General features: G+C 42.1%; 1 protein-coding gene across 1 annotated transcript; it reads left to right on the top strand.

The window, feature by feature from the left end:
• Positions 1–1,652: 1,652 nt before the first annotated feature.
• LOC110888142 lies at positions 1,653–5,197 on the top strand. Its single transcript, XM_022135681.1, has 2 exons — positions 1,653–2,380; positions 3,442–5,197. Exons 1-2 carry the CDS (start codon positions 1,653–1,655, stop codon positions 5,195–5,197), a joined length of 2,484 nt encoding a protein of 827 aa, XP_021991373.1.
• Positions 5,198–15,395: the final 10,198 nt, after the last annotated feature.

Raw genomic sequence — 15,395 nt, 5'->3', positions numbered from 1 at the left:
GTGTGTGCCAGTTTCTTGTCACACCCTGTTTTTTTCTGTTGATATATAATATTCACCGGGGTAACCCTTTACCCAAAAAAAAAAGGTTATGATGAACTCGGAAGGTTTTTTCTTTTTCAAGTTTGATACAAAAGAAGGAATGAACAAGGTTCTTGAGGGTGGGCCGTGGTTAATTCGCAAAATCCCGTTATTGCTTAACATATGGTCTCCATCGATAATCTTAAAAATGGAGGGGATTAAGTTAGTTCCTGTGTGGGTTAAAATGCACAATGTTCCTATTGCTATTTATACTGTTGATGGCTTAAGTCTTCTAGCGTCAAAAATTGGGGTTCCAAAAAGGTTGGATAGTTATACGGCGGACATGTGTGCTAATAGCTGGGGCAGGAGTAGCTTTGCTAGGGCCTTGATAGAAGTTAATGCTGATGAAGAGCTCAAGGAACATATAGTTGTTGCTATTCCGAAACTGGAGGAAGAGGGATTTATCATGGAAAGGATCTCGGTTGAATACGAATGGAAACCACAGCGTTGTTCAACATGCTGCATATTTGGTCATAATGATCAAAATTGTCCGAAAAGTTCTAATGCTAATCCCAAACAAGTTACTGTTGATGATGAAGGGTTTATTACGGACAGAAGAAAGGTTGCGAAAGTTGGAGCTATGCATAGGAAACAAAAAACAAAGTTTGTTTATAGGCAAAAATCTAACAAGACAGGAGCTAGCACGTCTGGTACAAAGAAGGATTCCGGTTCGGGGTCGAGTACGTTCAATGTTAAAACTTCGAATGCATTTGATATTCTTGATTCAGGAGAGGGGGATGGGAATGAGAGTATACCTGGTAACAAAGATGGCATGGATGAGAAGGGCTTTCGAACGGCTCATGGCATAGACGAGATTATAGACGATATTCCGACGGAAATGGCTAAGTTTATGTCTAATAATCAGCATATTAATCTCTCTGAGGGGGCAAGCACTCCCGGTTCAACTAGTTTAAATGGGTAGTTTAATGTCTTGGAATATTAGGGGCTTGAACCGGCCTCTGAAACAAAGTGAGGTTCGTACTATTTTTGCTGAAAATAATTTAGAGTTGTGTGCTATTCTTGAGTCGCATGTGGATGTTAGTAAGTTGGCTAAAGTCTGCAAGTTTGTGTTTCGTAATTGGAATTGGACGTCGAATGGTGGTGTATGCAGTCGTGGTACAAGAATCATTCTGGGATGGAATGTTGATAATCTAGATGTTATGGTCCTTGCTCAATCGGATCAAATTATGCATACTCAGGTTATTTTTAAGGCTACCAAGAGAGTTCTTTTTTGTTCTTTTGTTTATGCGGAGAACAAGTATATAGATCGGAGATCGCTTTGGGTTGATTTATGTAAGCATAAGATGTTTTGTCATGATAAACCGTGGGTGGTTATGGGGGACTTTAATTCCGCCCTCAACATTGAAGATTCGTTATGCGGGGGTTCTAAACAGTCTATTGGCATGCGAGAATTTCAGGATTGTATCCAACAAACTGAGTTGATGGATATAAATGCGCATGGGCTGCAGTATACATGGAATCAAAAGCCTAAGAGTGGAGTTGGCTTATTGAAAAAGATAGATCGAATAATGGGTAATGATACGTTTTTGGACTAGTTTCCTTCTGCTTATGCGATGTTTCATCTGTTTCGAGTTTCGGATCACACTCCTTGTATCCTAAAAATTCTCGGCTCTAGTGGGTTTCGGCCAAGGCCTTTTAAGTTTCCGAACTTTATTGCCACCAAGCCAGAATTTAAGGAGATTGTTAAACTAGAGTGGACGAAGAATGTGGAGGGGATCGCTATGCTTTTGGTTGTAAAGAAGTTGAGGAATTTAAAGCCGAGGTTGAGAAAGCTCTTATTCATTCAGGGAAACTTGCATATGAAAGTTAATAATTTGAGGAAGGAGCTAGATGAGATTCAAGGTCGGGTTGATCGTAATCCGTGGAGTGGTCATCTGCGTCAACGGGAAACTCAATGTCTTAAAGATTTTCAAGCGGCTGCCTATGATGAGGAATGCTTTCTGAAACAGAAGTCTAAGGTAGAATGGCTTTGTGCAGGGGACTCGAACACAAAATTTTTTCATAACATTGTGAAATCTAGGAATGCTAGAGCGAGGATTTATAGTGTTATGGATCTTATAGGGGCTAGACATGAAGGAGAAGATGTTGCTGATGCTATGGTTCTGCATTATTCAAACTTTTTGGGCATGGAGCATCCGGTCGAGACAACGAACTTGGAAAACTTGTTTTCTAATGTGCTTAGTAACGAAGATGCGGAGAATATGATTCGTCCGATTACTCGTCAGGAGGTTAAGAACGCCATGTTTAGTATTGGAGAGGACAAGGCCCCTGGGCCTGATGGGTATACATCGACTTTTTTCAAGAAAGCATGGGAGATTGTCGGGAAGGAAGTTTTTTTTTTTTTTTTTTGGGTAAAGGGTTACCCCGGTGATTCTATTAAAATGCCAAAACAAATAAGAACAAGTAGTGAGGATGTGTTCCACACTAGTTCATATACAGGACATGCCCCATATATGTAAAACAAAAACAAAAAACCAAAGACCTATAATACCCCATAACCTAGTCTACTATACATCATGACACGACATCTAGTAGACAAAACAATGCAAACCACAAAACATAATCTCAGCCACCATCATCAAAAATAAAATGGCCACAAAACCGCAGCCCCTTCAGACGAAAAGCAGACAACCTATCCATTCGAGAACTTTGAAGAAGAGGTGCTTGCCCCTGCTTTCGAAGAAAAAGGATGAGTACCCGATGTCATGAATGCACTAGTTTCGTTGTAGATTTCTTCAACCTCCTCCTCATCCGATTCCTGCCTGTCACTCGACGGTTTTTTCTCAACTCGGCCCGCGGTGGACCCTCCCTGATTACCAGCCACTCGACCCACTGTGGTACCATTACCATTGTCGGGAAGGAAGTTACTAATGCGGTTTCACAGTTTTTTGAAAACGGTAAACTTCTTAAACAAATTAATCACACTATTCTTGCCTTGCTCCCGAAAAAAGACATTCCGGATTCGGTGTTGGACTATCGGCCGATATCATGTTGCAATGTTTTGTACAAATGTATTAGCAAAATCATTACTGATCGTTTGAAAGATAGTTTGGGTTCGCTTGTCAGCATTAACCAATCAGCTTTTGTGCCGGGTCGGAAGATTTCGCATAACATTCTCCTCACTCAGGAATTGATGCACAAGTATCATTTGAACAGGGGACCGGCTAGGTGTGCATTCAAAATTGATATTCAGAAAGCATACGACACTGTCAATTGGAGTTTTTTGGAGGATGTTCTGGTTCGGTTTGGGTTTCATCATAAAATGGTGAATTGGATCATGACGTGTGTGTCCACGGTGTCGTACTCTTTATGTATTAATGGTAGTCTGCATGGTTATTTCAGGGGTAAGCGGGGTTTAAGGCAAGGTGATCCTATGTCGCCCTACTTATTTACGCTAGTCATGGAGGTCTTATCGCTTCTGCTTAGGCGAGCAGCTAGTATGCCTTTTAAATATCATGCTCACTGTGCTAAGGAGAAGATAATTAACGTGTCTTTTGCTGATGACTTATTTATCTTTGTGCATGGTGATGTGGTCTCTGTTAAGAAAATAAAAGAAGCGCTGGAGATATTTACTAATATTTCAGGTCTTGCGCCTAGCCCAGCTAAGAGTACGGTGTTTTTTTGCAATGTTCCTCACTCGATTCGACAGGAAATTCTGAATATTATGCCTTATCAGGAGGGTGTTCTTCCGGTCCGCTATCTAGGGGTTCCGCTTATTTCTTCAAGACTTTTATATAAAGATTGCATGGTCCTCATTGAGCGTATGAATAAAAAGATTGTTAATTGGGCAACCAAAGCTTTGTCGTTTGCTGGTAGGTTACAACTTATTAACTCGGTTCTCTCATCAATGCACATCTATTGGGCCTCAGTGTTCAATATTCCGGCTAGGGTTATTAATGAGCTTGAAAAGCGTATTCGCAGATTTTTGTGGAATGCGGGTTCGGATGGTAGAATTCGTGCCAAGGTCGCATGGAAAGAAGTGTGTTTGCCGAAGAATGAGGGTGGTTTGGGCATTAGAAGTATTTCTGATGTCAATAAATCGCTTATGACAAACCATATTTGGAGTATTATCACTAAGTGGGATTCTATTTGGGTTCGATGGATTCATGAGTATAAGCTTAAAGGTCGAAACTTTTGGGATATTCCGTGCCGTGGGAGTATTAGTTGGGGATGGCGAAAGATCTTATCTATTCGTCATATCATTCGGCCTCACATATGGTCTTCTATTCAGAGTGGTGTTCAAACCAATGTGTGGAGTGATATGTGGTGCTCGCTAAGTCCGCTTAGTTCCTTTATATCTCCTCGGGCCATTGCTAATGCTGGCTTTTCGTTACAGTCTACAGTTGCAGACGTTATTGATCAAAACGGAAATTGGAAGTGGCCGCAAGCTTGGTTGGATCTCTTTCCGGTGTTATTCACGATCTCGGTTCCGGTTACTGTTCCTAATTCTATTGATCGTTTGGTGTGGAAAGATTTGGATGGGAAAACTGGTGAATTCCAATCGGCTCAGGTTTGGAATACAATTCGGAATAGGGAGAATCAGGTGATGTGGTCTAACATGGTTTGGTTTTCTCAATGCATTCCGAGGCACTCATTTCATTTGTGGCTGGCGTTTCGAAATAAACTAAAAACTCAGGACCGGTTGACAGCTTGGGAAGCAGGGAATCTTACAAATTTAAATTTGATGTGTTGTCCGCTATGTTACACGGATCGTGATAGTCGGGATCACTTATTTTTCCGATGCTCTTTTGTGGATCAAGTGTGGAGTAACGTTAAGAAGTTGGTTCAGCTGAGGAGCGTGGATAATTCTTGGGAATCGTTAATAGGCTGGGTGGATCAACATTCCGGTTCTAAGAAACCGGATTATGTTGTTTGTAAATTGTTGATTGCGGCTTCGTCTTACTACATCTGGCAAGAGAGGAATAACAGGATTTTTAAAAATCATAAGAGGACGGTAGCTCAAGTGATTGAGGTAATTAAAAACTCGGTTCGATTGCGTCTGATGGGATTCAGGTTTCGGGTGGCTTCAACTAAGGAAAGGATTTTCAAGTTGTGGAAGATTGAAGAGAACGAAGATAATGTAGCGGAGCCAGGCTAATTTGTGTTTGTGTTTGTTTTTAGGTTTGGTTTGGTTGTTTTGTGTGGTTGTCTTTGTTTTGGTTGTTTGTTGGTTGAGTTGCTTGTTTCCTAGGCTTGGGTTGTCAAGTCTAGTTGGTGTGTCGCTTTGATACACCCTTGTGCTTATTTGGTTCATTTATAAAATTCATCGGGGTAACCCTTTACCCAAAAAAAAAAAAAGAAGAAATGAGCAGACTTTGTGAGTCGATCTACGATCACCCAAATAGTATCATTCCCACGCTGGGATCTAGGCAGGCCAGTAACAAAATCCATGGAAATTTCTTCCCATTTCCACTGTGGTATCTTGGGTTGCTGAAGTAGGCCTGAAGGTTTCTGGTACTCCGTCTTGACCCTCGCACAGGTCAAACACTTGCCGACGTAAGTTGCTATGTGGGCCTTCATGCTAGGCCACCAATATGTAGTTCTGAGATCGTGGTACATTTTGTCCGAACCTGGATGTACCGAGTAGCGAGACTTGTGAGCTTCATCCATAACAAGTTCTCGTAAACCGCCATATAGTGGGACCCAAATGCGTCCTGTTACATAATAGGCGTCGTCTTCCTTCTGTTCTAATCGTTGCCTTGAGCCACGTAGGGCTTCAGCCCTGACGTTTTCTGGTTTCAATGCTTCTTCCTGAGTATCTCGTATCTGTGCAGGAAGACCAGACTGAATAGTAAGCTGCAGTGCTCGCACGCGCCTAGGTAAAGTATCTTTCCGACTGAGAGCGTCAGCCACAACATTGGCTTTGCCTGGATGGTACTTGATGGCGCATTCGTAATCGTTCAGTAGTTCAACCCACCGACGTTGCCGCATGTTCAGTTCCTTCTACTTGAAAATATGCTCGAGACTCCTGTGATCGGTGTAAATAGTGCACTTGGTACCGTACAGGTAGTGTCGCCATATCTTAAGCGCGAAAGCAACAGCTCCCAGCTCTAAATCGTGTGTCGTGTAGTTCCGTTCATGAACCTTGAGTTGGCGCGAAGCATAAGCAATAACTTTATCGCTTTGCATCAATACACAACCAAGACCCTGAATTGATGCGTCGTAGTAAACCACAAAGTCGTCTGTGCCCTCTGGCAATGAGAGAATAGGTGCGTTGCATAGCCTATCCTTTAGGTACTGAAAAGCCGTTTCTTGTGTATTACCCCAACGAAAGGTAACACCTTTCTGTGTCAGCAAAGTAAGCGGCTGTGCGATCTTGGAGAAGTCTTTGATGAACCGTCTATAATAACCCGCCAAACCCAAGAATTGGCGTATTTCCGTTGGTGTACGTGGTGCAGGCCAGTTCCTGATCGAATCTACCTTGGATGGATCAACATGAATCTCATCCTTGTTTACCACATGGCCTAGAAAGTGGACTTCACGAAGCCAGAAGTCGCATTTCGAAAACTTGGCGTACAGTTGTTCCTTTCGAAGAAGCTCCAAGATAAGTCGTAGATGCTGCTCGTGTTCTTCCTGACTCTTGGAGTAGATCAGGATGTCGTCGATGAAAATAATCACAAACTTGTCTAGATAAGGCTTGCACACCCTGTTCATAAGATCCATGAAAACTGCAGGCGCGTTCGTTAGCCCAAATGGCATGACTAGAAACTCGTAGTGGCCGTAGCGAGTTCTGAATGATGTCTTGGAGACGTCCTCATCCCGGACTCTCAGCTGATGATAACCTGACCTCAGATCAATCTTGGAGTAGAAGCTCGACCCTTGTAACTGGTCGAATAAGTCGTCAATACGTGGAAGAGGATAGCGGTTCTTCACTGTCACCTTGTTCAGTTCGCGGTAGTCTATGCACATCCTGAAAGTTCCATCTTTCTTCTTCACAAACAGTACTGGAGCTCCCCAATGCGAAGAGCTAGGACGAATAAAGCCCTTATCCAAGAGCTATTGCAATTCCTTAGACAGTTCTTCCAATTCAGTTGGAGCTAATCGATACGGTGCGCGAGCTATAGGTGCTGCTCCTGGAGCTAGCTCGACTTGAAACTCGACCTGGCGATGAGGCGGTAGACCAGGTAAATCTTCAGGAAACACTTGAGGAAATTCGCGTACAACTGGGATATCCTCTACTCTTTTCTCTTTCGTTGATGCGCATCAGTAACTAGTGCCAAAATGGCAGTGTGACCCTTTCGTAAACATTTCTGAGCCTTCAGGAAGGAGATGATGCCAACCACTGCACCACTCTTGTCGCCTTGAACTTCGAGAGGTTCTTTACCAGAACGGGGAATATGAATGATCTTCTCTTTACATAGGATCTTGGGTTGCTGCTTGGATAACCAATCCATACCAACGACGATGTCGAAACTACCCAGAACTATAGGAATGAGGTCGATGGAGAAAGTCTGACCAGCGAGGATAAGATTACAACCCTGAACCATGTGCGTGGCCTCTAGACTCTTACCATTAGCTAATTCTACAACATGCTTGGTGTTTAATGGAGTTGGTGCACGTTTTAACATTTGGCTAACTTTCAAAGACACATAACTGGTATCCGCACCCGAATCAAACAATACAGTAACATAGAAGTCGTCGAGAAGAAACTTACCCATAGCTACGTTGGGATCATTCCTGGCATCACCCTGCCCCAGCACAAATGCACGACCCCTTGCTTCGTTGTCGTTGTTGTTCCCACCGTTGTTGTTTCCGTTGCCTTGGTTATTGTTGTTGTTGTTGTTCTGGTTTCGATTTAACTGAGGGCAGTGTCTTTTGAAGTGACCTTCAGCACCACAATTATTTTTGGGTAAAGGGTTACCCCGGTGATTCTATTAAAACAATCCCAAATAAGTACAAGTAGTGAGGATGAGTTCCACACTAGTTCATATACAGGACATGCCCCATATATGTAAGCCAAGCAAAAACAAAACCACAATACCTATGACACCACATAACCTAGTCTACTACACATTATGGAAAAATATCTAGTAGACACGACAAAACAAAACAGAGCAAGAGATTATCCTCCATCATCAAAAATAAAACTGCCACAGACCAGCAGCCCCTTGACACGAACCAACAACACTCTCTATCCATTGAAGAACTTCGTGGACGAGGTGCTTGCCCCTGCCTTCGACAACCCGGATGTCATAAATTCATAAGTTTCGTTATAACTACCAATAATCTCCTCATCATCCGATTCCTGCTGGTCATGTTGAACTTCACCATTTTTACCCATATTCTTACCCCTATCCGAAAGAACATCAAACGGAGTGTGACAACTGGAACTTTTGAGGTTAATATCTTTTAGTTTGGCGATCCTGTTTCCTCATCATTCCCCTGTTTCGTCCTTGTTATGATTAGACTTGTTAAACGCTCATGGCTGATAAATTTGTTAAAGGTAAAACGTGACTGAGTATGATTATGTGCTTGTATTTGGGCCGCGAATGTTGGGCCACCTACACATTCCTTTCGCTACACTTTATCCCTTTTAAATAATTTTGGCCCACACATGATAATCCTAGGCCCGAACCACTTGAGCCCAAACTTCTTGAGGGTTACACATACTTGTAGAATTAGAATACGTAGGAATGATTTTGAAATTATAGTAACCCTAGACCTCCCTTGGAACCCGACGGCAGGCACTCCTTCCTCGTGGAGCTTTTTCCTTGGAGTTTAGTTTATGTTCGAATCAAATTCTCGGTTAGTATAATCTCTTTATGTTCGAATCAAATTCTCTTGTATCGGTACATGATTGTTATGATGGATTATTTTGTACTTGATGTATGTGTGTTAGCGATTTACATGATATTATAATGCATAGGTTAATGCAAAGTAAAGTGGTCCACTAAATTCACAATATCAAAGCAACTGATTATGACATATCTATAGCATTAGCGGTCCAATAATAGAGTATGTGGTAGTATTGGTCCAATAGGATTGAGGGCACATGGCTCATGTGGTGATCTAATCAAACTATAATGTCTGATGTGCATGTGGAACAATAGTCAAGATTGTTGGCCATCAAATAAAAGGTCCAATCATACATAGAGGGGTCATTAAAATATTTGAATAATGTTCTCAACTTGTGCGACGATGATGATGATTAGATGAATATATGAATTAAAGTTCATGCTAAAAGTGATAAACAACCTGTAATGTTTTGTTGTTAGATGAAACTGTGGGTATGATGACAATTACAATGATAATATGCCTGATGTGATTATGGATAATGATGAGGATAAATTATGAACCAATGGTTAGGGTGAATCGCTATAAATTACGAATGACTTGTGTTGTGACACTCATGATTTTCGATTGATGGTTAATGTGTATTCATTAGAGTAATAGGGGGGTGCTTGAATTGTTACACAATTGCAATGAGAACTGCTAGAGGATAATTAAAGAATTGTGGATTAGTCTTGGTGGAACTGATTTGGACCGTATATGTGGGCTAGGTATAAATTGTAAACTAATCACACACTTCTTGCTATGCATAACTGATTAACACATCGTATAGGTATTCCGCATAACCGCACACTCAACTATGCGATTCGCACAATGAGCGGTCGCACCGTAATATACCGTACATTATTGGAATACACGTTGCATATGTTGTTGATACATGACACACACCATTTGTAGTCGCACACGCGCAATGTAGTTGCACACTAGTCAGAGGGCCACAAACATTAAATAAATTGCAGATTGATACGGTGATCGCACACTGAAGCTTAGGCCGCACACGTCATTGGGTCGGATGGCTTATTGAACCAAACGCTTGTGACCGATAGCACATTTGACTGCTGGGCCGACCACTGATGGGCCGCACATTCATGGGTTGGTCGCACAATAGGCTGGTTGCACATTAGGGGGTGTATCGCATAGTTCACTCGGGTTTTTATACAATAACGGGCCGGGTACTATGTGAACTGCATGCTAATACATGATCGCACACAAGAGGCCCAGTTGCACAAGCACCTTGGGCCTTGTATTGATTGGACCAAGCACTAATTCGTAGTTGGTAGGAACGTGAATTGTGTTGTGAATTGGAAGGTGTGCTAACTGTCTAATTTGCATTACAAAAAGATGTGCAAGGCATGAAATTTAAACGTGTATGAGGCATGAATAACCATTATGTGTAAATGATGACAATGTATTGGTAGGTTGCATGAATAATCGGTGTGACTTGTGTGATGATATGTGTAATCCTTGTGCGCTATTGGTGTGATATGTGTAGAGAATACGTGTTTAGTGTGAATATGAAACTGACTGTTATTGGTAACCACGTTAGGGTTTGGTTGACCAACTGGAAACGGGTAACATAACATACCGAGCAATCTAAGGTGAGTTCACTGCACTTTTCTAAGCATGCGTCCCGGTGGTTTGGGACATCTGGTACACATTTCTAAAGGGAATACTGGGTAAACTGTTTATTTGGGATGTTGGTTATTGAACACAGTATAAATCATGTAAGACCCCATACATCTACCGTGTTGCTGAAGAAGCAACGAGGTATTTAGTTGATAGCGCTATTAGGTTTGGCACCCTCACACCGGGCCGAAAGGACGGGCGTGAACTAGTTACCTGGACCTCATGACCAATGCCTAGTTAGAGGCATTGGGGTTGGGCATTCACATCGTGTACATATAAGACCCCTTACATCTATTCAAGGTTGTTTGATACCTTGACCTCATGACCAATGCCTAAATGGAGGCATTGGGGTTGGGCATTCACATCTAGTCGCCACATATGGTAATCGAGTTAATAACAACATCAAATCAAATCGTTGAACTGTTTTATACACATATTTGGTAACTAAACTCGGTAACAAAACTTTGAACTCACCAGCGTCGTCTGACACACTTGTCTGCATGCTTGCAGGTCGTTAGATATCTTGGATTTGGGAACTTGCTGTCTGGAGTAGCCAAAGTGGTCATGGGTCGACTGGAGGGATTTATGTGTTTAAACTATTGATACTATACATTGGTTTTGAAATAATTTAACTTGGTTTTACTATTTGCTTCCGCTGAACATGTTGGTTTTCATTTAAACTTGTGGGTGGTATTTTTATTAATAATTGAGAATTTTATTTTGAAACTTGTATCGGTTCAACGTAATTAGTGGCTCGTTGTTGGTACGTCACACGCCTAACAGGGACATTCCCTAGGTGGTATTTTGGGGGTGTGACAGTTTGATATCAGAGCCACTAGTTATAGTGAACTTGGTTTTAAAACGTTTTCATAAAACCAGACTATAACCGAACAGATCCGAAATCGACCATGACACTTAGCTCCAGACTGCAAGGTTCGTTTCTCGTTTACTATTGCATAGTATATCTAGTGTTTGCTTATGAATAACATCACACGTGAATGCACACTTAGCGCTGCAGTATGAACTTAGTTGCTATGTTGGATGAAGAGCGTTTTCTGAAACAAAAAGCTAAGGTAGATTGGCTGAGTGCGGGCGACATGAATACGGCATTTTTCCATTCCTCTTTGAAAATTCGTAATCATTGTAGTAGGATCGATATCATTAAAGATACTCAAGGGAATCTCTATGAAGGTGATAATGTGTTTAAAGCATTTGTCCAACATTATGAGAAATTTTTTGGCAACAAAGATGATATCTCCTTACAACCTACTCCAGATTTATTTCCGAAAGTTTTACCCCACAATATAGCTACGAGTATGGTGCGGCCGGTTACGGAGGAGGAAGTTAAAAAGGCGATGTTCTCCATTGGCAATGATAAAGCTCCGGGTCCGGATGGTTTTACGGCTGCGTTTTTCAAGAATGCTTGGCCGCTAATTGGTAATGATATTGTTAATGCCATTAAAGATTTTTTTGATACTGGTAATTTGCTTCGGGAGCTGAATCATACGCTTATAGTTCTTATTCCTAAAGTGCCAACGCCTATGGTTGTTACTGATTTTCGCCCGATTGCTTGTTGTAACGTTCTATACAAGTGTATCAGCAAGATAATTGCTGATAGGATAAAGGGAGGTTTGAATGAGATTGTTAGCATTAATCAATCGGCATTTGTCCCGGGCAGGAAAATTTCGGACAACATCTTATTAACGCAAGAGTTAATGCACAACTATCATCGAAATGTGGGGCCTCCAAGATGTGCGTTTAAGGTTGATATTCAGAAAGCGTACGACACGGTGGACTGGAGGTTTCTGAAAAGTGTGCTTCGTGGGTTTGGGTTTAACGATAATATGGTGAGGTGGATCATGATGTGTGTTTCCTCTACCTCATTTTCGGTTTGTGTTAACGGCATGGTTCATGGGTTTTTCAGAGGTAAACGGGGGTTAAGGCAAGGGGATCCTATCTCTCCTTATCTTTTCACTCTTGTCATGGAGGTGTTGACGGGTATTCTTCAGCACTCTGTTCGGATAGATTCCTCCTTCAAATATCATAACAGATGTGAAAAACAGCAGATTATAAATCTTTGCTTTGCGGATGATCTGTTCCTTTTTGCTAGAGGGGAAGTGAACTCGGCCAATTGTATTATGACATCTCTTTCAAAATTTTCTAAGATGTCGGGCCTAGTGCCTAACAACCAGAAAAGTACGGTCTTCTTTTGCAATGTGAAAGATCATGTTAAACAGGAGATTCTGGACATTATGCCTTTTGTGGAAGGTACGTTACCGGTCAAGTATTTGGGTGTCCCTCTTATTTCCTCTACGCTTAGGTACAGTGATTGCCGTGTGCTCGTGGAAAAATTAGAGAAACGTATTATGCACTGGAAGAATAAATTGTTATCGTTTGCGGGGCGGCTTCAACTGATTATCTCAGTTCTCTCTTCAATGCATATTTATTGGTCCTCTGTGTTTTTGCTTCCTGTGCGGGTTGTTAAGGAGCTTGAAGCTAGAATGAGAAATTTCTTATGGTCTCAAGATGTGTCGTTCAATAGAGGTAAAGCTAAAGTTTCGTGGAAAGTGGTTTGTACTCCTAAGTATGAAGGTGGTTTAGGCATTAGACGGATTGGGGATATGAATAAAGCCCTGATGGCGTCTCATATTTGGAGTATTGTGATGAAGCGGGATTCCCTTTGGGTCAAGTGGGTTCACTCTTATCGGCTTAAAGGAAAGAATTTCTGGGTTTGCAAAGCTACTTCAAATTCTACTTGGTCATGGAGGAAAATCATTCAGTTGAGGCATGTTATTCGGAAATATGTTTGGTCCGATGTGGGTAATGGCCGTGATACATCAGCTTGGTTTGACTTTTGGAGTGATTTAGGCCCTCTTGGTGATTTTCTGTCACCAAGGACTATTACGGATGCTGATTTTCGGTTAGATGACACTGTTTTCAATATTTTCTCTAACGATACTTGGAATTGGCCTGTCGCATGGAGGGATCTTTTCCCTGTTCTTATTCAGCTGGATCACTTTCGTTTAGACCCGTCAAAATCTGACCGATTGCTATGGAAAGATGGGAACGAATGTCAGGATTTCTCTTCGTCAGCCGTATGGCACTCGGTTCGTCATAGAGAATCAGAGGTTGATTGGAGTGGTATTGTTTGGTTTGCTCAATGTATCCCTAGGCACGCGTTTATGATGTGGCTGATTATGAAGAGAAAGCTCCTTACTCAAGACAAGATTCTGCAGTGGGATTTCTCAAGGCGGAAAAACATGAATATGATGTGCTGTCTATTGTGCTATGAGAACTTTGATTCTCATCAGCATTTATTCTTTGAATGCAAATTTTCGGACGAAGTCTGGAATATGATTCGGGGTAAAGTGGGTATGGAGGCTGTGTGTTCGAGATGGGCGGATATCACCGAGTGGCTATGTGCTCGCATTCGGTCAAAGAAAGTGGAGATTTATGTCGCGAAGCTTCTAGTTGCGGCTGCTGCGTATACGATTTGGCAAGAGCGGAATGCTAGACTATTCAGAAACCAATTACGTCCACCTGAAATGGTGAAGGATGCTATTCTGAAAACTGTGAGATACAAGCTGATGGGAGCTAAGCTGAAGATCAACGCTAGGGTGCGGAAGCTGCTTGGGGATTGGGATGTTGCAAGTGAAACGAAAGATGACGGAGGCTAATTAGTTAGTTTATTTGTAGTTTCGTTTCTGTCTAGATGAGTGTCTAGGTGTTTATGTCCGGTTGGTGCGTTCGGTTTCTTTTGGTTTTGTTTTACTGGCTTTACTTTCATGGGGCATGTCTCATGAGTGAACTGGTGTAGGCTTTCTACACCACTTGTTCTTTTTTGGTTGTGAATATATAGAATCACCGGGGTAACCCTTTACCCAAAAAAAAAAACCCATGTTACGTGTTTTAAGAGTGCGACTCTTCTTGAACTTTCATGATCTATGTTGTAGCGTCATCTGTCTTATTGCTCGAATTCGGGGAACCTTTTAGCACGAGTTAAGAGGCACTTAGATAAGCATGCAAATTGCCTTATTATTATGGGTGCACACATAATAATAATGTGGGGTGCATGTGAGTCCCAGTGAGGCTTAACGAGTGTGAGAGGGGTTCCGCTCTGTTAATTGATGTTATGTTAGAACTCAGCAGTCTATAGGAGTCATAGCAGTAATTGTCTCCTACTCGAACATGATCTTTTCACCCCTTTCTGAATCCCTACGAATCTCGATGCTATCGAGTATCACCTGATCACACATCTAAATGCCTAGCGAACTGTGTAGAATGTTAGGTGCTAGTACGAAAGTCCCTGAGTTGGATGGCTCAGCGTCAAATGATTGGACTATACTTTCCTCGTTTATCTTTGTTTGCTGGAACTTAGTTGGTTGACGCCTTAGATCCCGAAGTGCGATCACTTCTGCAACACTCTCGCGGCATACCGTTATTACTCAGTCAATTTGCAGGAACAATGGACAAGAGGGTAAACGTAGTACCTTACCGACTTCAGCATTTGAACGACCCTAGTTACCGGCAACGAATAACAACGATTTGACTCCAATCTAATCCTTAACCCCAGCCAGCGACTAATGAGAGTCGACTCTTACGAACCAATCGGGTCAAAATCGATGACGATTGACTGTAGAGCGGACTGTGTAACCGCCCGCACCATGAGTAGTGCCTTAGGACGTGGCACGGAATGTGAAAAGATGGACCTTGTTGGTGAAAGGACGCAGCACACCGTTACAGGCAACAATATTAGAGGCAACAGTCGCGGCAACATCAAGGTACTCGTGATCGTAGCTTACAGTATGGAAACGAAGGTGACCTCATCAAGGATTGACTGTGTTAAGTCAAGGTGACGACAACCAAGAGAACGGCGGCAG

Source organism: Helianthus annuus, chromosome 11 (assembly GCF_002127325.2).
Source record: "Helianthus annuus cultivar XRQ/B chromosome 11, HanXRQr2.0-SUNRISE, whole genome shotgun sequence".
NCBI lineage: Eukaryota > Viridiplantae > Streptophyta > Magnoliopsida > Asterales > Asteraceae > Helianthus > Helianthus annuus.
This window is presented reverse-complemented; position numbering and strand designations above follow the sequence as displayed.